This window comes from Lottia gigantea (genome assembly GCF_000327385.1).
Source record: "Lottia gigantea unplaced genomic scaffold LOTGIsca_25, whole genome shotgun sequence".
NCBI lineage: Eukaryota > Metazoa > Mollusca > Gastropoda > Lottiidae > Lottia > Lottia gigantea.
The window spans coordinates 2,978,478-3,002,622 of NW_008708752.1; the positions used below are offsets into that span (position 1 = coordinate 2,978,478).

General features: G+C 34.2%; 2 protein-coding genes across 2 annotated transcripts in view; both read left to right on the forward strand.

Annotated features, from left to right (window-relative positions):
- Positions 1-22: 22 nt before the first annotated feature.
- On the forward strand, positions 23-1,515 carry LOTGIDRAFT_160676 (hypothetical protein; the record flags this gene model as incomplete). Its single annotated transcript, XM_009055770.1, has 2 exons — positions 23-103; positions 1,282-1,515. The coding sequence occupies 2 exons, from the start codon at positions 23-25 to the stop codon at positions 1,513-1,515; spliced, it is 315 nt and encodes a 104-aa protein (XP_009054018.1).
- Positions 1,516-2,614: 1,099 nt separating this feature from the next.
- Positions 2,615-24,145, forward strand: part of LOTGIDRAFT_150127 (hypothetical protein) — a 21,885-nt gene continuing 354 nt past the window's right edge. The window contains exons 1-6 of the mRNA XM_009055771.1: positions 2,615-2,694; positions 11,806-11,858; positions 16,125-16,208; positions 21,964-22,136; positions 22,513-22,614; positions 23,184-24,145. Of these exons, the coding sequence (XP_009054019.1) occupies positions 16,139-16,208; positions 21,964-22,136; positions 22,513-22,614; positions 23,184-23,237 (399 nt within the window). The 5' untranslated portion in view covers positions 2,615-2,694; positions 11,806-11,858; positions 16,125-16,138 and the 3' untranslated portion in view covers positions 23,238-24,145. The remainder of the gene's footprint in view (positions 2,695-11,805; positions 11,859-16,124; positions 16,209-21,963; positions 22,137-22,512; positions 22,615-23,183) is intronic.

The following is a 24,145-nucleotide window of genomic DNA, read 5'->3' on the forward strand; positions in this document are numbered from 1 at the left end:
CTACGATTGCTGGCAAGACAACATGAAAATCCAAAGCGTAGTATTGTTTGCAATGGTAATAAGCGTTGCCATGTCTGGTCGGATAAAGAAAGGGGAACTTCACGTAAGTAACCGTAGTTTTATTTTATTAGCACAGGAGGAGGGCGAAACAGAAACAGTGCCAAATAGTTGGAGGGATATAGATGGAATTTATTGAAGATTTAAAAGAACTGATACACTTGATAACGGTCAGTGAACTGAATCATTGGACTGTTCTTTTACTTCTACTTCTACGTCACCAATCATGTACGTACCAATCACAGAAAAATTTCTTCAGTTCTATGTATTCTGGGGTTTGGGTTAGGAAAGGTTACCACCCTGTAACCTTTGTGTTAATGTTCTTGAATTGATCAATGCATATCACTTTTTCAGATAAAACAGAACTGATCTTTTAAGAGAATTTTCCCGGAACTGAAGAAGTTTGCGGATGAAATTCAACTATAGTATCCTTTGAAAATTAATATTGCTTGAATTAAACACTACTGATCCACGAAATACGGAGTGTTGTCAGTGCAAAAGAAATTATTGTGACCTTATTATTAAAAAAAAGAAGAAACTAAATTATGTCCCCAATGGGTCACCATAGAAGAACAAATAATCAACTTAAATTTGAGAAAATGACAGGGATCCGTATAACATATTGATTCTGTGCTTAAAGGGGGGATTACTTTCCTTGACCAATTAAAGTTATCCCAGTTTGTCGATAACTAACTATAACGATGCGCAGAAACCTCATCTTAGGTTTTATGATGAAGATAATGTCTACTTTTATGTAAGTATTTTGGTAATATTAATGGAATTTTCAAAGAAAACATTGGTAGAAAACATTGTGTCACCGTTAGAAAATTTTGAAAATTTGAATGAAAGTAGACCACTACATTTTATCCACATTGGCTTGACTGTCAATGCACACAAAACGAGTATTTTTAGAAATATTCATGAAAATCTCTCATCATCTCAAAAAGTCTGAAAGAAAATGCAATTTCAGACATCAAATTCCAAATCTAGACCAAAAATAAGTCAAAAATCGACATGCAAAACCCCCAAAAGGGAGGGAGAAAGAGGATTTCTAAAAATAACATGCATCAAATTAATTACTGGAGTGGGTCCTTAAATTGGGAACGTGATATTTATTTGATTCTTTGTTTGCCTATCTAACTAACATCGTCGACCATTCCTACACATTCAATCCATTGTATCAAAATGTATGATCTTGTGCATATTTATTTATTTATATTCCAGAGACTCAATGTCGAAACTGTGAAATATGATGAATTGGTCGAACTTCTTGAAGAACTGGGATTTTACAAAAAGTCAGCTCACCTTGACCAAGTTCCAGAAGAGTATAAAATGGGACCAGTGGCGCCACCAAGTGGAATCTCGTACGACGATTTAGTTGCCGGGAACTTCAAATTGGCACATCTTGGTTCTGTGCAGTCAGAAAAACAGACTCAACCTGTACATGATGAAATTTAATTGATGATAATTCATTAGGCTACTAAACAAATCCATATAAATTAGTTCTAGGCTACGATTCGGGATTTGTGACGTCATAAACCGCTAATAAAGACATAACTGATTTTGTTGCTTCACAAGTTGATATTTTTGCAATATATTTGTTATACTGACATAATTTGGCAAAATATTTTGCAAGATGATAATATTTATCCTTTAATGACGTCACAAATCCCGTATTTTGCTTCTTTTTTTTTCTTGTATTATTATAATACTGATATAATGTTATTATATTAATATTGGATGATATTAATTGTTGAAACAGTATTATACTGAGATAATTGATTGATGGTATTGTATTATTTACTAACATTATAATATTATTATAATTATACGGAAGAATAAAAATGTTGATATTATGATACGGTGAAATATATACTAGGACCGTTTGCAGTGCCGGCGCCAGCCTCCCAAGACTGGGGTTACAAATAAGGGGCAACCTGACTTTGAGATATTACCTATAGGATTGGGTCCGAGGGACTGACATGGAAAAGGCAATTAGTTCGGATGGAACAGCCCGAGATGACATTTACTACAGTCAGTGCATGTGACGGTTGAAAATCAAAAACTATAGTAGGCTAGAATAGACATCGCTATCCTGCTAAAATTTGCTCCATTGCACACTACATAAGCTGTGTCGTTTTCATCAGTTGCAGAGAAGCAGGACGCAAAATTTCATTGGATCAGCCTGAAGTCTATTTGTATAATAATGTTCCAAAGAGCTGTTAGCAAAAATATCAACCCATTAAAGGGAGATAACAAATTTTTTCGGTACCACGTTTAAATAATTGATTCTGATCACCAAGTTTATTAAAGGGAAAATTTATACCGGTATAAAAAGCCACACTTATATTGATCGTCCAACTTCTATATTCAAGTCGGGAATTTCAAGAATTTTGTATATGTGCTAGTTATAAGAAATATACGTTATATATATATATACAACAAACAATATAGCAGAAGTTACCAATATCGTCATAAACGAACTAGATCGTTACATTCTTGTAATATTTGCAGCAGACGTTGGAAGCCGAGAGAGCAGACGAATCAACGCATGTCACTTTGCCCTCTATACATGCATTCAGACGTTTATCTTAGGCTTCATTGTTTCGATTCTACAATAATTTAGAGGTTTTGAAGGTAAGAGATTTTGTTGTTTTGGTATGACAACTTTGTGGTACCCTTGGAGAAGCTATACAGCAGGGAATGGTGTCCCTAATATGCAAATTTGTGCAAAACTGATTAAATTTAGCCCAACCACCAGTTAATAAAGAGTTAGTTAAGTAAATTCCTAGTAAATGAGTAATAGTAGTAAAGTTGTTTATATCATGCTGATGTAGAAAGGTTATATCACCCTGATATCAAACCTTTTAATTATTTGACCCAGGACAAGATAATTAATCAAGGTCAGGATTTTATATTATTGGTTCTCATCAATATTTTTGTTTTAAAGCGCTATTGACATTATTTTTGTTTCGTTAACGAAGATATATGCAATTATTTTGATATCATGCTCATAAGCGAAGGATTTGGGATGTGGTGGGGGGGGGGGGGGGGGGGGGATAGGGGGTATGTACTCAAATTTGTGTCAAACTGAAACCACATGACCATCGTATCAGTTCAGTTCTGTACAGTTATAACGAAAGAGATTAGCCTTTTTTTTACTTTTTACAATCTATATTTACTTTTTATTCGGCGTTAGAGAGACAGATTGGCCATTTTCAGGGGTGGATTTGGGTCTTGAATATATAATGTATATATTATAGGCCTAGTCTTCAGAAGTACTAGATCTAGTACTAGAACTGTACGAAGATCGAGTAATCGGTTTAAATATACATCCAACTAGAAATTTCACTTTCTATTTCTATATAGGACTTTTCAATATGGCAGAGTCTCAAGAAGAGACGAGTCGTCATTTTAACTTTCAAACGCAGATAATTCTGGACACGCATGGATTTGAAGGCTCAAATTTCGACTCAGCTGAGAACAATATTACTGATTGGCTTAACTGAAAAAAATCCTGTTTCTGAGACTACAGTGCGAATGATCAAACGGATGGCGATCCCTTCCCTTTAGATTTGTTTAATGTCAAATATATTTCCAAAAACTTAAATATTCGATACCATTATCCTCATTACATACGAACCTCCTGGGTGTTGTCAACTTGTCGACTTTATCGCCAATAATTTCTATGATTTCTGTGAAAATCCAATTTGCTTCATGTTCAATGATTGACAACCCAAGCAAATCGATTTAAAAGTCAAGAAATCTTTTAATACAAAGTTGTTGGTTGGATTATGGTAACCATCATACGATAAGTTCGGTGCAGATCCGCTTAATATTTCGACAACTAGTCAACTAGTTGCACAAAGGTTTACTTTGTCGCCCATAAAACATTATTTTTTTAAAACTTAAAATGATCTGCTATGTCCCTTAATTAATGAAGAAGGGTGGCGCCGTGACGTAGTGTATGTACTACAACATACATAAGGGGGGGGGGGGGGGGGGGGGGCATCATTTGTGCAACAATTAAAGTAAAGGATCCCCAACTGCAGTTTGTAATGTTGACAACCTTGTCTTTTAGTTTACGTTACTATCATATGTAGTCCTAATACCTTTTAGGATGAAGTCTAGTTCTTATACTAAAAATAAACTTAATTTCGTATTCAAATCATATTACAGAAGAATCCATCTTAAAACAAAGTTATCGATTTCATGGCGGTTTTATTTGACTTGACACTAAAATCAAAATTAATTGTGTTTTATTGTCCTCTGGTGTTGTGGCCTATCTCAGAGGAAATAAGATTATACCAAGAGATATAATGTGTGTCTATATATTATACTAATATCAATCGATATATTATAAGTTAAAGGGATTGTAAAGTGGTTTTCTTAACTTTCTATGTGTATCTGGGTCACTGAGAGCATCCATTTGTGTAATTACAATTTTATGACAGACGTCTGTGAACGGTTCTTGCAATTCCACGAAAACTATCTTTACTATCGCAAAGGCTGTTAATATTATTGGCGTTATTAGTTTTAAGTGGAATTGCAAGAACTAAAGACCTTTGATTGAAAATTAGAATGGTGAAAATCGATACCACCAGTCTCCTTCATACGTGTTTAAAGTTTAGAAAACTTTTTTGTGATATCAATGACGTAGGAAACGTATGCTCGAAAGTGGGTACCAAGAGAATAATGTAGATGATGGTTGGTTTACGCCTACCGTGACATTCGGTTACATTCGAATATCTAGTTTGCAAACCAACCAAGGTCAATAAATTCTCTGTAGTATCAACATACATAATTATCAACAATATATGAAATTATCCTGTCCAACGAGCATATACAGATAAGTTGTCTAGGGGTGTCGGGGTAAACATCATCTTCACAATGTCAAGCTATTGCAAACTTCGTAACAGCTTTTGACATTGTGAAGATGGGGTGAAGGTGGATTTAGAATGCCACAAATTAACGGAACATAATAGAGATGTCGAATTTTCCATCTGCTACAACTGGTATCTGGAAGTCTACAAGTCAATCAATCGTATCGTGCAGTGGCCCTTGTGTTTTGGGGAGTTCTGTAGCACAGTATGTTAGAGTGTTCATTCTTTACATAACGTCAGTTGCTTGGGCACCTCAAAAAAATGTGGTCATGGTTTCTAATCTCGATCGGCTTGTGAAAGTACGATGGCCTTGAAAAAGTCATCTTCAATCCGAAAAAGATTAGTGCAAAGATGCATATCCTTGTGAGATATATTTAATTCTGTCTTTCTTTGTCCCACTTTGATAAACCTGAATATTCATTGGCCTACTATCAGTTTCGGGTTTGAGAAAATTTGAAATCAATTCTCAAACGATATAGTTTATTTATGATAACAATATTGATCTATGGTTTATATACAGCAATATACACAAATATTTCCAAAAATAGCAGGAATACGTGATTCTCTAGACAGAGCAGAAATTGAGCCTGATCTAATAAGCACTGTTTAAAGTTTAAGTTTGTGAGTGACTGTATATAGGCTAATTATCTTGAAAGCTAGACACTTTCAAACATAGGAATTTATTTCTAATCTTGGTTGGATCATCTCATGATTTTACGTTAAATGGGATCAGTGATGGTTCAAAGTATAGTCCGAAAGCCAGTACTTCCCATTACCAATCAAAGGCAGGGATATGTATTTTGGTAAAAAAAATGTAAAATTAATCTGGTCCAGCTCACTTTTCATTAAATAAATAGAACGCCATGTAATAACATACAAACATTTCATAAGTAATGCGGATAGTCCATGTTTTCATTAATTTTGACATGCATTCCAATAACTGGAAACTTAGACTACTACAACTTCTCAATAACGTTGTTTTTAAATTGAATGCTGGGAATTCATTTTGAAAAGTGATATGGATAGCTGAAAAAAAGGCAAACAGTTCGTTCGGTTTATCTCCGAATATTGACACAACTTCTCAATTACGATTGTAGACGAGCCAAACGTTGGGAATTTCTTTCGAAAGGTGATATGTAAAGCAGATAAATAAAATAACTATATGACTTGGCTGGGTATATCGACGACTCCAGGACATTCTAAACTGCTGCCACTTCTCCATTTTGATTGTAGACCAACCAAACGCTGGGAATTTCTATTGAAAAGCTAAAATAAAACGATCGAGGATTACATCCCTTGGCTGGATACATTTTCGATATGAAATTACCACCGGGTTTTATGTGTATCAACTCAGTTGATCAAGTAGCATACATTACTATGTCTGACAACCTAATTTCTTAATTGAATATTATCCAACTATTCAGGAAATTATCAAATTTATGTGATGTCGGTAACGTGTTACCTGATTCATTATACCTCTATCTTGATATACAAACGTATCGATAGATTGTACGTGGCTTAGGTTTCAGGTTAATGGCAAAACTCCAAAATTGAACTATAAAGCAGGGTATACACTTGTTTAACAACACACCAAACTAAGACGATAAATGACCATGTGTACACTAACAGTGGCGTAGCTAGGATTTCATTGACTGGGGGTGGGGCCCCCTTTGTTGAGGTCACAAGACATGGTAGGGCTTGCCCCTTGACAATTTTCTAATCTAGGAAGGCGAAGATGCATAAAGTGTTTAGGAACCTGCTGTAAATATGCTGCCGATGTATACAGGCCTTAACCCTGTTAACAATTTACTGTGTGAAATACATTATAATAGCTAACTGGGATGATAGAATATTAATAGAGCTATTAAACAACAACTCTTATTTCCATGATGAACATGATACATATATTTCTATTGGATGGCGTAGACCAATGACATTCAATATGCTCCAAAGGCAAAAATTTGTTAAGATCCCTTTACTAACCCCTCGCCTGTTATTTTACAGAGCTTAAAACGTAAGTTGTATAACAACCAATGTGATTTATTCATTAGATAACAAATCATAACAATATAACAAAAATTGATTTATGATCTGGTGTATTCCGACTATATATAAATAATATAATGGTATAACGGTGCAGTAGCTTGAAGCGGCCATGTGATAATAAGTTGCAACCATGAACATGTGATAATATGTTATATGAACATATGATAATAAGTTGTAACCAAGAACATGTGATAATTAATAAGTTGTGACCATGAACATGTGATAATTAATAAGTTGTGACCATGAACATGTGATAATCTGTTGTATGAAGATTGATAATAATTTGTATGAACATGTGATTATAAGTTGTGATCATGAACATGTGATAATAAGTTGCAACCATAAACATGTGATAATGTGTTATATGAACATATGATAATAAGTTGTGACCAAGAACATGTGATAATTAATAAGCTGTGACCATGAACATGTGATAATTAATAAGTTGTGACCATGAACATGTGATAATTAATAAGTTGTGACCATGAACATGTGATAATCTGTTGTATGAAGATTGATAATAATTTGTATGAACATGTGATTATAAGTTGTGATCATGAACATGTGATAATAAGTTGCAACCATAAACATGTGATAATGTGTTATATGAACAAATGATAATAAGTTGTGACCAAGAACATGTGATAATTAATAAGTTGTGACCATGAACATGTGATAATTAATAAGTTGTGACCATGAACATGTGATAATTAATAAGTTGTGACCATGGACATGTGATAATCTGTTGTATGAAGATTGATAATAATTTGTATGAACATGTGATTATAAGTTGTGATCATGAACATGTGATTATAAGTTGTGATCATGAACATGTGATAATAAGTTGCAACCATAAACATGTGATAATGTGTTATATGAACATATGATAATAAGTTGTGACCAAGAACATGTGATAATTAATAAGTTGTGACCATGAACATGTGATAATTAATAAGTTGTGACCATAAACATGTGATAATTAATAAGTTGTGACCATGAACATGTGATAATCTGTTGTATGAAGATTGATAATAATTTGTATGAACATGTGATTATAAGTTGTGATCATGAACATGTGATAATAAGTTGCAACCATAAACATGTGATAATGTGTTATATGAACATATGATAATAAGTTGTGACCAAGAACATGTGATAATTAATAAGTTGTGACCATGAACATGTGATAATTAATAAGTTGTGACCAAGAACATGTGATAATTAATAAGTTGTGACCATGAACATGTGATAATCTGTTGTATGAAGATTGATAATAATTTGTATGAACATGTGATGATAAGTTGTTTGAACATGTGATAATAAGTTGTACATTGTGACAATAGTATGTGATGATAAGTTGCGGTCATGAACATGTGTGTTAATAAGTTGCGGTCATGAATATTAGTTGATTATAAGTTGTGATCATGAACATGTGATTATAAGTTGTGATCATGAACATGTGATTATAAGTTGTGCCCATGAACATGTGTGATAATAAGTTGTAATTGTGACCATGAACACGTGTGATAATAAGTTGTGACCATGAGACAACTTTGTATGGTGTCCAGTCACAATGAAAAAAAACGACGGGATTATATAAAAGCATATCTTGATGATCATCTTACGTAGATTTACTGAAATATCTGACAAAACGAACGATATTCTTTCGTGAGTTTTGTGTGGAAAGGGAGATAAGTGGTATATGCTTGTATGTATTTTACTGTGACTAACGGATTACAAAACAGCTAAGTAGTGTTCATTCGTATAGTGTGTGAAGGAAAGGATGTAAAGTCCGGACCAGGGCGACTGCCAAATGACATTAGTTTTGGCGTCGTAAATTCTCTTACTCATAGGCGGTTCTCTAACCTATTAGGCTGTTACGGTCACAGGCGATATACCGACTCGCTACTGACCTTGAATCTTTGAATCCCGTCAACAAATGAAATGATGTTATTCATCCTACGTTTCTGCCCCAATCAAGACGGGCAACAGCATTTAGTGTGCATTGAGGGAAATTTGGACAGCGGCATTACAAAGCTTTCTCTATTACTCCGTTTCCAACCGTCGAGGAATCTTTTAGAGGCTCAGCCTGTAGCATACGAAGACTCGGCTAATTGTCCGATCCGGACGACCAGAGGCTTTTTCCATGCCCCCCCCCCCCCTTTTTTTTTTACACGCGCACACACTTCACGTGGTTGACTTTCTTATTCGACTCATTTTCAACAACAAACACCGTCTGAATTTACATTGAAAACAGACAGTGTGTCAATATTGATATAATTCATTTCTACACTTCTATTTACTCTAACAATCAATTCAAAATTTATGAAAGATAGTGTGGGATTATAACAAAAATTGTGTCATGGTTAAGCTAATATCGTTATTACTTTTTGATCTGTCCAAAAGTCGTTTCGTTCACATTGATAAATGGCTTTTTTGACAAACGTAAAGATAGTCCGACATTTAAAGTGCATATGATCTTACACTTAGATGATAATGGACGTTGATGAAGTTGATAATGAGCGATGCGATAATGGCGACGATGATTGATTATGGATCATGACTGCTGCTACTGCTACTAGCAATAGATACTGGTGCTTTACGCAGCTGCTATTGTTGATGGAGGTGTTGCTGTTGCTGTTGATAATGATGGTACTGGTGTTGATGGAGATGTGGCTGATACTGAAATGATGCTGATGCTAGTGGTGCTGTTGCTGCTGATGTTGATGCTGCTTTTGTTGAGGTGGTGCTATACTGATGATAATTATGGTGACCATTTCATGCAGCCTTCAGTCGGTTGTAGCCAAAATGAAGAAATGTCTAAAAGGGAAAGTTTAAAACTAATTCAAAATCAAAAAGACTTCAGTAATATAAGATACTAATTTTGAATTGTGATATGAAATAGTATCTACAGTTGACTATTTCCACAACATTTTTCCTTCAGCATATTACAAGAGTATAAAAGGATATGTTAGCAAATGAAATAGATTTTAAAATTCAATGAGTAATTACCTAGAAGAGATTTGTATAGTAATATACAAAGTAAATAAATGTCTTTCATATTGGTTTAGTTCTCATGATCTGCGGCGAAACCTCAAACATTGAGTATTGCATTGACTACGAACGGTATGTAAATATTACTATTACTATACCTAACGACACATTCAAATCTTATTCAAGATATTGTCAGATCGAGTCAAACATTCGTTCAAGGTTATACAAATAATATTACACAATTGTATTGTTCTTTGGGTCCAAAAGTCATGTCATCGGCTATGAGTCATTGTCATTTTTTTTATAGATGTGTTATTGATAAGTTGAAAGGAACGATTAAATGAAATAAAATTTTACCCTTCTTGTCCTCCTTATGACAACGCCAGGCATTTTAGCTTTTTTTTTTTCATTTTCTGTCTGTCTGTCTAAATATGCAGAACTTGGCGTATTTTATTTATTTGTACCCTATCCTATAGCTTTAATATCTCCAAATTAAGTTTCGGAAGTTCTTGGTACCAAGAAATTTGATACAGGACCGACTGGTAGACAGGACCTTTGCAAACCTAAGTAGTATCCTGGAAATTACTGGTATTCTTTCATATCTTTTTTCTTATAATACTCATTGGTGGTTTTCAGATTCAGATTCAGATTCCCGTTTCAGTTTTTGACACAATTTCTTAGAAAAGGATCCATAAACAACGTCGGTTAAAAGACTTTGGTAGGCTACTAGAACTACGCAATAGCTAGGTTGTCATTTCCGGTTTAGTTTCAATTTGAAAATTCTTCACAGAAATGGTACTGAAATTTCAAAAGCGACGATTGTGTGTCAATAAAACCTTAAAGCCAATATAAAAGCCCCCTTGTTCATTTCTGAAAATTCCAATGTTGTATCCCTTTAATTATAGATAACAATGAGAAGTGTTGGTATTTGGAGTTGGTACATCTGTTAGTACTAATTAATGATAATAGAATACTAGTATAGTGACTTATACGATATACTAGTAGTTATACTAATTCATAGAGTATGTCAGGAATGTGGTAAATTATATTAAATACACACTTTAATATTTTATGTTTAAAGTCAATTTTTGATCAGCTGGAAAATAATTTTAATGAAACAACAAGGAAAATAAGACATAATCGGCAAAATATGCCTGGCCAATATCATAAATAATTACAACACACAGTGGCTTTCTGTAAAAGAAAAAAGTAAGTGGGGCGGGTGGGGGTCCCATAATTGTTAAGCACTGCAGTACCAGGCATTAAAGAACGCATTGGTGAGTGTTAGATGAATTTGTTAGAAACGCCAATGGTAACTCACTTACCAATTTCAATGGACAATGTTCAAGATATCAGCGTATCAATTTGTAAAAATTGACCTGCAGTATCAAATATGTTAATTCAAAATTGCTTATCTGAACACAAAATGTTTCCCAATAATGAATTCATAACGTTGCTGCTGATGATGGTTTAACCTGAAATAGGTTCAATCTTAAATGCAGCTCCGGATGTTTGGTTTTGTCTTTCTTTAGCTCCTGCGGTTGAATTATATTGATGGTCGGTTGGTTCAGGTCATAAAATGATGGTTAGCTATCAGCCATTTTCTTAACATTCACTTACTTGTACTTAGAACAATTGCATTATTCTATGGTTGTAAGAATGCCAATTTCCACGAAAACACTCCTTTTTCCTACTAATCCTGTTTGTTGGGGAATTCTCTTTAAATATGAAAAATGACTAACCAAGGTATTCAGTATCAGTAACGGAATTTGGAGTAAAGCTTGTAGTAAATTTTAGTATAATAAGACTCTTTTGATAATTTCAGATTCGTGTTTGATATGCCAGCAAATAGAAACCTTACATTAGATCTTAAATCAGGTAAGCGTAGTTCTTTATATCTAAGAAATTGCCATTGATTACTGTTTCTAAATTGCCCAAGTCAAGTGATGATATGTTGACAGAGATTATGACCCACAACCATCATTTAATCGACGTAACCAAACAAATGGTGCCATTTAAAGAACTAACGCTCTAACCGAACGTGCTACAGAACCCTCCATAATTGTTGATTTCATTTTATATATAAATTAGAATGAAATTAATTATACCACAATAAGTGTATCATGTCAAACGGATTTGACCTTCTACTCTAGTTTGACATTTTCACATTGAGTGTTAAGTGTTATTGATAGGACTGCTATCATTTAGTGCATTGAGTGTAATAATTGTTCTCTAATAAATGGCTCAATGAGTTAGACGCTTGCTCGCTAAAGATTTGGACGCACTAGCGGTCTAGATCTGCGAATTTTGTCCCCGACTCGAATCTTGAGTAACATCTCGTGTGTGGCCATGCTAACACGACAAGATTATCGCGTCTCCGACAGGATTTATATCGGGTGGATTTATAACTTTGATAACTGTCTCCGCTGGTTTTATTGTCTGCAAAACAGACCGTCATGCTCCGCATTTGATTTTCGACATGGTGGAAAATGACTGACTGGAGATTTTTGTCTCCTCGTGTGCTCGGTGAAACTCTTGAAAAGACTCTAGTCGATGACAAAAATCTCTAAGCAAGACCATTTGTTTTCCAGCACCTTACCTGATTGTCAAGGGTTCAATCTCGGCATAGTTCGAAATAATACCTTCGATACCTTCGGATTTTTTAACCCGGTTTCCCCTTGTCAGTGATGCAGGTAAGAGGAGCTGACATGGAAAAAGCATCTAGTCGTTCGGATTGGACAATAAATCGAGGCCCTGTGTGCTACAGGCTGTATACGTTAAAGATTTCTCGACAGTTGGAAATCGAAAAAGAGCAGAGCAGTCACTGTCCTGGCAAAATTTCCCTCATTGCACCCTGCATGGTGTTGCCCGTCTTCATTAACCGACAGGTTGCAGTAAAGTAGGATGTAAAACTCCATTCAATGGCTAATGAATATTTATATATACGCTCAAGTGTCATAAATGTCCTGGCACAATCTATCTAATTATAGTATTAATAAGCTGAGGATATGCATTGTCGCAAAGGAAACTTGAAAAGACATCTTTTTGATGAAGAACATGCTTATTGCACTTGTCAATGCATTCGACAATCCTCGGCATTTTCCCTAAAGTTGAATCTGCCTGCGTCCATTAACAATTACATTTACAGATGATTGAACAGTAACAGAATTGAAAAATGATCTTTTCAAGGGTACCAGGATCAGAGTTATAATACACAAAAAATCTGCATTTTAATCAGATTGGGTTACACATGTACTCTTAACAAATAATTCATACAACACAAAGAGTGACTAATGAATAACATAAAAAAGTTTCGTAAGGTAAAAAGTTACTCAGAATATTTTCAGATATTAGTCGTTTTTTTTTACCCTTTATCTAGGTCAAATTGGAAACCATCAATGTTTTATAAGAGAGAAGGATATGATTAAAGTATCCAGTTTAACGGTTTTTCTGTCGTCAGAAATCATTAGGATTCACCTAATATTGTCATCGCTCCGAGGCAAAGAAATACACATTCTGACCACAGAAATATTGTAACGTTGCCATGTAATGTTCTCTATACCTTTCAGTTTCCATGATGGATTTTTCCAAACTACTGTCGTGCTTGAAACCATACGTCATTAGTAATGCTCTTATGGCTGATTGTTCTGATACAAAAAGAAAGCATAGAGCTCCAATATAAAGTTTGGAATTCACATCATTCATATGGGGTGCCATTTTGAAAATGGTCGTCACTAATCGCAGAAACTAAATTGTGTATTCTACTGAATTCTGGCAAGATTTTTAGATGCTTTTTATGGCAGTGGAATTATTTTCATTTTGAAAAAATAATGACAGCAATACTCAGCAAATCTGTTTTTAAGACAAAGTCGTGGTTCATTGCCATCGTGCCACAAACTTGTTGGATGTATTACTGGCGTTCAAGATTACACAAGACTTGAAATACTAAACTGTAATCTTGGTCTCAAAACTTTGACACTTTTTCTCGTAGATTTTTTGAGACTACTGATTACTAGTTATCATTTGATTAATTTTTTCTCTCGCTCAGCTAGCTGATCAAATTATATATAGGGAAGGCTTTTTTTTGTTTCATATTTGCGACCTGGAATATCGAGATATTGTTCTTAAAATATTACGTTGTCGGGACTTAGTCGCAACCTACATTTTTAAAATGTTCGGGGTCAAAGTTGTGCCAATCAAATAACATATTTTCTGGTTGCAGTTTTCAGTATTTTAGATGTTTCAGCAGATATATTCTGTGCAGTCTGGTCGGGAATATGAGTGGCCAGTTGAGAAAATTGGCAGTCTAAAGATGATGAAATGTATGGTACAAAATAATGGAAATCAGACCTTTAAGGCTCATTTGGAGCTTTCTTTTCTGTCTTATTTAAGACATCGATTTCTTAACATATCATGGCAAGCGTTCATGAACAATCGATGAAAAAGTTTATCAGCCTCTCATATGGAGCACGGTAGACTACCAACTGATGGACTATATTTATGATTTTGAGAGTATTTGAATGGTAACCTTTGTGATGTTGGTCTTATCTAATCAATGACTAATAGTGAAGGGGCGGAAAGAGATTCTTATAGATAAAAAGGTTCTTCACCTCCGTTCGTTGGTCTTTGGCGTGGTGACTCTCAATCACTTCTCAATTTAGGATAGGTCTCGCCATTCAAAATATTTTTGGCTGAGGTATGCATTAGTGATTAGTTACTGGTTTGATGTATAGACTAGCTACCCAATATATATTTGTTTGAGATATATACTAGCTATCCAATATATTTTTGTTTGAGATATATACTAGCTACCCAATATATTTTTGTTTGAGATATATACTAGCTACCCAATATATATTTGTTTGAGATATATACTAGCTACCCAATATATATTTGTTTGAGATATATACTAGCTACCCAATATATTTTTGTTTGAGATATATACTAGCTACCCAATATATTTGTTTGAGATATATACTAGCTACCCAATATAATCCTGTTTGAAAAATATATACTAGCTGCCCAATATATTGGTGATTAGAATATGTATATACTAGCTACCCAATATATTTTTGATTGAGATATATACTAGCTACCCAATATATATATTTTTTTTATAGACTAGTTACCAAATATATTTTTGTCTGAAGTATATACACTAGATATCCAACATATTTTTGTTTGAAGAATATATATACCAAAAACCCAATTTAATTTTGTTAAAAGAATATTCATAAGCTACCCAATATATTTTGTTTTGAGATATACATAAGCTACCCAATATATTTTGTTTTGAGATATACATAAGCTACCCAATATATTTTGTTTTGAGATATACATAAGCTACCCAATATATTTTGTTTTGAGATATACATAAGCTACCCAATATATTTTGTTTTGAGATATACATAAGCTACCCAATATATTTTGTTTTGAGATATACATAAGCTACCCAATATATTTTGTTTTGAGATATACATAAGCTACCCAATATATTTTGTTTTGAGATATACATAAGCTACCCAATATATTTTTGTCTGAAGTATATACACTAGCTACCCAATATATTTTTGTCTGAAGTATATACACTAGATACCCAACATATTTGTTTTGGGATACACACACACATATAATGTTGATGATTTGCAAGATTTGTGATAAATAGTGTTTGTAGAATCCGTACGTTAAACCATAAAACTATATATAGTATATATTATAGTTCTATCCAACACGTTGACCTTATATTGTGATAAAGCATATTTTACGATTAGTTACGTCATCAGCACTTAGTTTTAGTGGAATTGCAGAAACCACAGACGTCTTATTGAAAATTGGACTGATGCAAATCGATACTATAAGTCACATATACATATAAATCACCATAGCCTGATTGATCAGTCAGGCAGGCCTATTTGTACTGAATTAATAATACAGTTCAAAACCAACCAATTTGCAAAAGTCGTTGTTCAAACCATACAGCAGACTGTAAATTTGAATTACAGATAATTACTTATTTACATATCAAACCACGTGACTGTATTACTGGCGATACACCACTACTATAGCGCGCTATCCAACTTGTGCAGTCAGTCGAATATCTTGCAGCTTGTGAACTATTTCAAAGTCTGTTTTTCTCGTTTACAGAAAAGGGTATCAGAATGGCAGCTCTTATTGGAAAATGGAAAAAGGAAACAACTGATAACCTTGGTCCCTTAATGGATAAAATGGGTGAGTTAAATTTTGATCACTTTAACCTATTCAGTCATATGTTTGGCCAATTTTTGCAAGAAATGAATGGGTTTTTTATGAGAATGGTAATTCTTTTAAGTGAGGATGAGTCTGAAAATATGAAATTGTCTTTTTATTCATAAGGTTCTACGGTTTCTTTTCAAAAAAGATGTTATAGTTTGGAGCAAGATAAATTTTGTTGATGCCAATTTCGTGAAGAAAGATAATGAAAAGTTTATTTTTGGTATATTCAGATGCCGTTTATAATAAAAAAAAATTAAAAAGTGGTGGCATACATTTACTTCTTGAAAATAAAATATTCAAGTCCGATCCAATTTAGAAAAAAAACCAAATGCATTATGCAGGCTAATCGTCGCTATTTATATCGCAATCTAAAAAAAGGTTAACGTTTTGACATTATAATGACCTTGATCCAACCTCTGTAACAAGGATCAGAAAGGCGATGTCGGTCGTTAGGGAAAGAGTATAAACATAATAACATAATATTGTGCCTGGTACAAGAATCCACATGCTATAGTCCGAAATAACTGCCTCTATTCCAGCCTCTGATAATCGGCTGGAGTAACGAAATAGCTATCAGAGGCTTGAATAGAGGTAGATGTTTCAGTCTACCCATGCTATTTCGTAATGTAATCGACTTTAGGAAAACGGACTCGGTTTGCAATATTTGTTATATCGAACGAAGTTTGTCAACTAAAATGTCTCAGTTATTAAGTGAAATACCGCTATGATCGAGCGAATTTCCTCAGTACGAATAAACATTTCGTAATATCTCATTTGTTGTAGGAACCGCGATGGCTCGATGAGTTGTTGGTCGCTGAAGATCCAGGGTATGGGGTGAGATAATACGGATTTTCCCAACCGGTTTCAGCATCAGTGATACAGGTCTGAGGGGCTGATCACGGACTAGGTAGTTGTTGGAAGATGACAAGTTAATGTCCGCTTCCAGCTAACTGATATCACAGACAGACATGGAATAGGCGTCTTATCGTTCGGATAGGATTTGTTTTATCCGACGCCCCGTGCGCTACAGACAATTGGGAATCGAAAAAGAGTAGGCTAATATCATTGTCCTGGCATAATTTCCCTCAATTCACTCTTATAAGCGTAAAAGGACGTAAAACTCCATTCTCTTCATTCCATTTAATTTTACAAGGTTGTAAAAGATTGTAAATTTCCATCAACTCTTGTCAAGTCATGATTTACAAGCAACATTCTATGATATAATACAGTATAGTATAATATAATATATGACATTATGAGGTAACAATTTCAAGATCTACTTGTATTTAATGAAATTATGAGAGCACACGACGCCAGACTTTAGACTTTAGTTAAAGATTTAACTTCTTGCAGCTGTTAGTCATTGTTTAACATAAATTCTCACTTTCATCGATCGAACTGGAGATTGTGTTCTATGATGTTTTCAGATTGTTTCTAACGTGTAAATCAAATCAGAAAAAGCAACTTCAATTGTTTTGTTTATGTCTTCAACACCTTTCCCAAATATAATCATATAAATGTCAATTTCCGTTCTCAATTGCCTAATTTTCATCTATTCCTCTTGATTTATATCCATATACCTGTTGATTTTTGTTTAAAACTCTTGATCTAAACGCAGATCCGTTGATTTGTATTTTAACTTTTAGATTTATATCTTGACGTTTGAGATTTATATCTTGAACTCTTGATGTGTATCTATAACTATATATATATCTAGAACTCTTAATTTTTGTATCTAGAACTCTTGATTTATATCCAGACATCTTGATTTATATGTAGAACTCTTGATTTATATCCAGAACTCTTGATTTTATATCCAGAACTCTTGATTTATATAATTTATATCTAAAAGTCTTGATTTATATCTAGAACTCTTGATTTATATCTAGAACTCTTGATTTATATCTAGAGCTCTTGATTTATATCATCTATATCTAGAACTCTTGATTTATATCTAAAACTCTTGATAACTTCATTTCAGCTATCACTGTCACTTTGATTTATGATTATTCAACGTTCAACTTGTTACAATGTAACTCCGGAAATAACGTATTTTTTTACTTTATATATACTGTTACCTTCATCATGAAAAACTTCCTCATAAGCTGCTACAAATGTATATTGCCAAACTTTTATTGTAGACTTCGGGTTTTGGATCGTTAGTAATTTGGGCATTCATAAGGGCATATATATTATGATGTCTTCGCAAACCCTTGACAATAATTTGGGCCCTATACTTGGCTATAACATAGAAAAGGTGTCTAGTCGTTCGGATGGGACAATAAACCGAGGCCCTGTTTGCTACAGACTGTGTACGTTAAAGATCCCTCGATAGTTCGAAATCGAAAAGGTGATGTCCTGACAAAAATGTCCATCTTTGCACTCTGCATGGTTTTTGCCCGTCTTCATTATCCCCACATGGTGCAAAAAAGTAGTACGCAAGACTTAATTTATTTCATTTTATAAAAGGGACTTGAATGAATATCAATGGATATACCCTTTCCTTTCAATTTAACTCATTCACCTTCTCTTTACAGTTGTAGAAACATAAACATTCTAGTAATTATAATGTATACAGCGGCGTGTGTTTATATTTCTGCAAGTGTTGATGTATTTCAAGTTCTGTAGATATTATTAGACCTTAACCTAGGGTCAACTGATGTTACAGAGATAAGAAACAGAATTCTTCTCATTTATTCTTTGATAAATATGTTCGACAAATGTAGTCTGTACTGCATCAACACTGAATAGCAGGATATGCTTTAGAAACTGCTATTGTGTTTAACACAGTTCTCTGTAATTTTGAGCATCTAGGACATGACTTGAGACGGCTGAGGGATTTGTTAGCATTTCTTTCTCACTGAAGTATTTGAAAAGCAAAGTGTTTCAGTAGCGAGACTTGCATAATTATGACCGCGCCCAGCGCGTTAAATAGGAGTGTTTATGAACGTCTTCACTCTTATACTAATTAAAGGGGTAGTCTGATTTTTAGTAGGTATCTATGAAAAGTTATTTACTCAAATTTATGAAAACTTAAGATCAAAATCTAGAGAAATAAGTCCATTAAATTATCTGATTGTTTTATCTACAAAATATCCTGCATAATGTAAATTACAAAGTTAATAATTAAAATATTGCACGCTGCCCCTTTAAAATTGCTGGACGTGGGGATGAAAATAGCAGAACTGGGGTTGTTTATATTATTAACGGAAATATATCACGGTAGATCGTGAGATAAGTGAGCCTGCAATTCATTAATCTACTTCGTTAAACTGTTATTGGTGAAATAATGTACCAGAATATTTCTTAAGGGCGAAGAACCGTCATGTTATTACTACAGCTTTGTTACCCGTGGCGCTTATCAAAATTTAAAAGATCCTTTCCCGTGCAATTACATTAACACCACATGCCTTCCTTTAAAGAGATAACGATTGAAACCTTAGCTATATTTTTCTAGATATTTTAGACTACACTTATTAGATTAATAAAATAAAACTTCAGAGTAAATTAGAAAGTTTAGCGTCAAACATTTCGTTTGTCTTATACGAGTTCTACTATTATTTATTGATGAGCAGTATAAACTTCTATGATACTTGTGTATTGAAATCAGAAATAAAACATACAGCGCATTTCAGTTGATGTCTGATAACTTTAGTAGACCACTATGGCACTATGATGTTTAGTAGAATGGAATGAAAAAGAAATGAATTGGGCAATTAACTATACTCGATTTTCAAGTATCGAAAGACTTTTAACGTGCATAGCCTTTGCACTATGACCTCTGTATACAATGTAGTACTAAATTAACAGAATACGGAATTTGTGAAATTAAAGCAATTTGACTCATTAGCTTACTAAATTGGTGACCTTGTAACCACAAGAGTACAGAAAGTAGATGCTTGTCTAACCAGACCTGTTTATTAATTAACAAATGATGTACCTCCTTCATCACTAGAGAGAATCCGTGTTTAACATTCCTCAACAAGTTAAGTAGTCTACCTTCTCACTTGACTTATCGGTCTGTTTGAGAGGTTCTGAAAGGGATACAGTATTAGAAATATGATCACAGTGAACACGGCTATCCATAACACTTTTCATTAATTGATCAAATCCAACCTACGTTACCCTATACTTAAATGATAACATACAGTTTTTACAAATGCTTAGCCATACAATTAGTATTTTTTTCTAGTACTGTGGGATTTAGACAAATATTAATTAAAACAATGTGTTCTAGATATGACTTCCCCTTAGTAAATATAAGCATTGATCTAAGCATACAAGTTTCAATGCTGATCCATCTGATTGTAACTGTCTGAATATGTCACTAAACAAAATGTATTACGATTAGACTATTCCAGAGAGATTTATTTGCCATGAATAATTGTTATCAACACATTGTGTTATCAAATTACAAATCATTTCGATATCACAATGATTTACTCACTGGTTCACCTTCAAATCAAGTCTGGGCGAGAGATAATGTCGTTTGGTTTTCCTAATCTTTATCTTGATATATTAGGGATTAGAATAACGCTAACGTGAAAGGACAAGACTGAAATATGAAGATCGAATTCAGTTCACTTTTGCTTTTTAAGTTGATCATTAAATGATATAATGTTCAGGTCAGGGGTAGATTGGTAATATCTGTCAAGGTCAACATATTTTGGTTAGATTTGAGAGTTCGTTAACATAATTTTATGTTGGTGGGAGGGCTTGTCAACGTCAGTAAGCTGATGGGGTTTGGGAGGAGGTGGTAAACATCTGAGTAAGTTGTTGAGATCTGAGAGAGACTGGTGAACATCTTAGTAAGTTGATGGGATCTGAGAGGAGTTAGTCAATATTAGAGTAAGTTGGTGGGATCTGAGATGAGCTGGTAAACATCTGAGTAAGTTGATGGGATCTGAGAGGAGTTAGTCAATGTTAGAGTAAGATGGTGGGATCTGAGAGGAGGTGGTAAACATCTTAGTAAGTTGGTAGGATCTGAGAGGAGTCGATCAACCCCAGAGTAAGTTGGTGAGATCTGAGAAGAGTTGGTCAACGTTAGAGTAAGTTGGTGAGATCTGAGAGGAGTTGGTCAACGTTAGAGTAAGCTATAGTGAGATCTGAGAAGAGTATGTCAAGGTCAGAGTAAGTTGGTGGTTGGATCTCAGATTTTGTCAAAGTATGCTTCCAAGGTGAATATGAGCGACAATGTGTAGTTGACATCTGGAAAGAGTTGGTCAATGTTAACATATATAGTTATATAGGTGTGACACTTTTAGACAACCGAACTCGAACTACTTGTATCTGGCACTAGACTATATAGATTCCTAAATGTTTTATGTCATTCCTAATGGTAACCGAATATCAAGTCAATATCACAATGAGTTTTTGTTTAGACAAATATAGAGCATTGAGTGCGAACCTTTAGAAAACGACAGGATATGCCCTTGGGCTCAAAATGTTCTCAACTTCTATTAACATTGTTCGAGATATCATTAGCTTTATATATGTTACCAGATAAATATGATTTTTATTGACGAATTGATCAGTGTAATTGCATTGCATTTCAAATCGTTGTTTTCTATTTTTGGTTAAACTTAAGACTATTTTAGCTGTTTGGAAAAGACAGACGACTGTACTTCATGTTCATGCTGAGCTGATTTTTGAGCATTTGGAGGGTTTGATTTCCACTTGAAAAAAAGACGCTACAGATAGTATCATACGTGTAAGATATATATATTTTCAGGAATAAGTGATCAGGCAAAGCAGATGATATCCAACAGTAATCCAACAGTAGAGATCAGTCAAAATGGTGATACCTGGAACTTTATTACAACTATTGGTGACAAAAACAGAGATATCAAATTCAAGCTTGGTGAAGAGTTTGAAAATAATGCCCTTAATGGTGAAACTGTCAAGGTCAGTTCCTTCTTTAAATCTGTAAAGAGAACATAGTATAACAGAGGCTGCAGAACCTTGTATTTCTATTCAAATACATTATAAAAAAGGGGGGGGGGGGGTATGAAAATAAATGGCTCATATCGTGTATTTAAGAGGAATTGCCCCTATGGCCTTCCCGCCACTGGGTAAACTGAATTAGTAGCTCATTATTCTGGGTATAGCACTGTCTTTTGACAGATCATGGGCAGTGGTACTATCTGCGGGCAACCGCTTATGTATCCCATTTGACCTACAAGCCAATTCAGTCTGCTTTGTCTATTATCTATTAAAATTGTATGACTAAAATCTAAAATTTAAAACGGTTTATAAAAGTGATCTGATATTATATTTTCAGTCCGTTATAACTTTAGAAGGAGATTCAATGGTAGAAAAGTTTGATTGGAGAGGTAAAACCGTGACAATTACACGAAAAGTTGTTGATGGAAAATTGGTATCAGTAAGTATATAATGGCTATAAAGGCGATGGTATTGAATCTCAACCATGCAATTGCACCAAATGGCCACCGCGTGTTTATATCAATAATAGCAACTTAAAGTTGACAACGCCCCGGGGGTATTGATTTGTGTTGTTGTAGTTTTTGAAATCCTTGGCGCCATGATATTGATGTAATCGAATACAACTTAAACTTTTTGTGCGTTATGTGAAAATCTATGTTTCAATTACAACGACCAGAATCCAAGCATTTTTTTTTTTTATTTATTTGGTCATTTGCTGGGTTTAGTTTTTGTGTTTTGATACCAACCCTATTTCATGTTTAAAGCCGCCATGGTTCGAAGGATCGTAACGGTTACATCAATGCACTTTATCCTATTTTTCAAATTTTCTGCGGAGGGAACTTCTCTCAGGCGCTCTATGGACGAGCTTGCGCCTAAGATACTTTCACAGAGCCAGCCCCCCCTATAATCATGCTGCCCCTTATTTGTACCCGGGAGACTTGCGCTGCTAATGATGGTCAATATTCAGAAACTCCGTTAGTTTCACGATCAAATTTCTTGATTTTTCAGACAATGTCGACAGACGGTGTTACGGCTGTATTTACATTGGTTCGAAACTGTTGAAAATATTTGTTTAAACATCTTATTATTTAATTTTTTGTTGTAGAATGGCATGGTTGTTTGTATGATAACACTCTAATCCTCGGCATGGTTATAGCTTTCATTTCAGTGCTGCATATTGTACTATTTAGTTGCATCTCGTTTAGTTTCTTTCCCTAAAAAATTAAAACAACGAATGACTCGTTGACTTTTAGCGAGGATGTCCTCTACCCCTTTATGACTCCATGCGTAGATCAACCAATTTTTAACAGATTTTTTCAAGCTCCTACCCTCTGACTAATAGCTAACAATAATATAAACTCTCAATCGAAATAATTTGACTACGCGACCGCACGATCAGCTACAATTCTGTACATGTTTCCTGATAAAACATTCATTATGCATGAATGCTTAATTGCATGACGGTTTGTGCAATCCAATAACATTATCCATGCCTAACAAAATACTAATTTTATGTTTCAGTTGCCTAAAATTCGTTTACACTAAGTTTAAATAATATACCAAGTTTAACTTAGCTTTCGGAGATCATCTCGACCGTTTAATACCAGTGGTTTTTTCTTTTCGGATAGAGGTTCTTATTTAAGAGCCGATATCAATTTGCGCATTCTGAAACCTGAAATTATGCTACATTTAAGCTTCAACAAAAGCATGGCGTTCTATGGGTAGCCATAATGACATCCAATCAAAGAAATCACACAGGAATTTGTGTGAATAACGCTTACAAATTATGGACACGCTTACGTTTGTTCGTTTATTGCACAATGCATGTATATTTATCGTATGTTTTCTTTTTTTTAACAGAGGTTTGAAGTAGACGGTGATATTTCATCTATGACATTCACCAAAGCCTGAATGTATTAACTTCAACATATTATTTGTATGGTTTTACTTTTATTTCTGTTGCTTTTTCT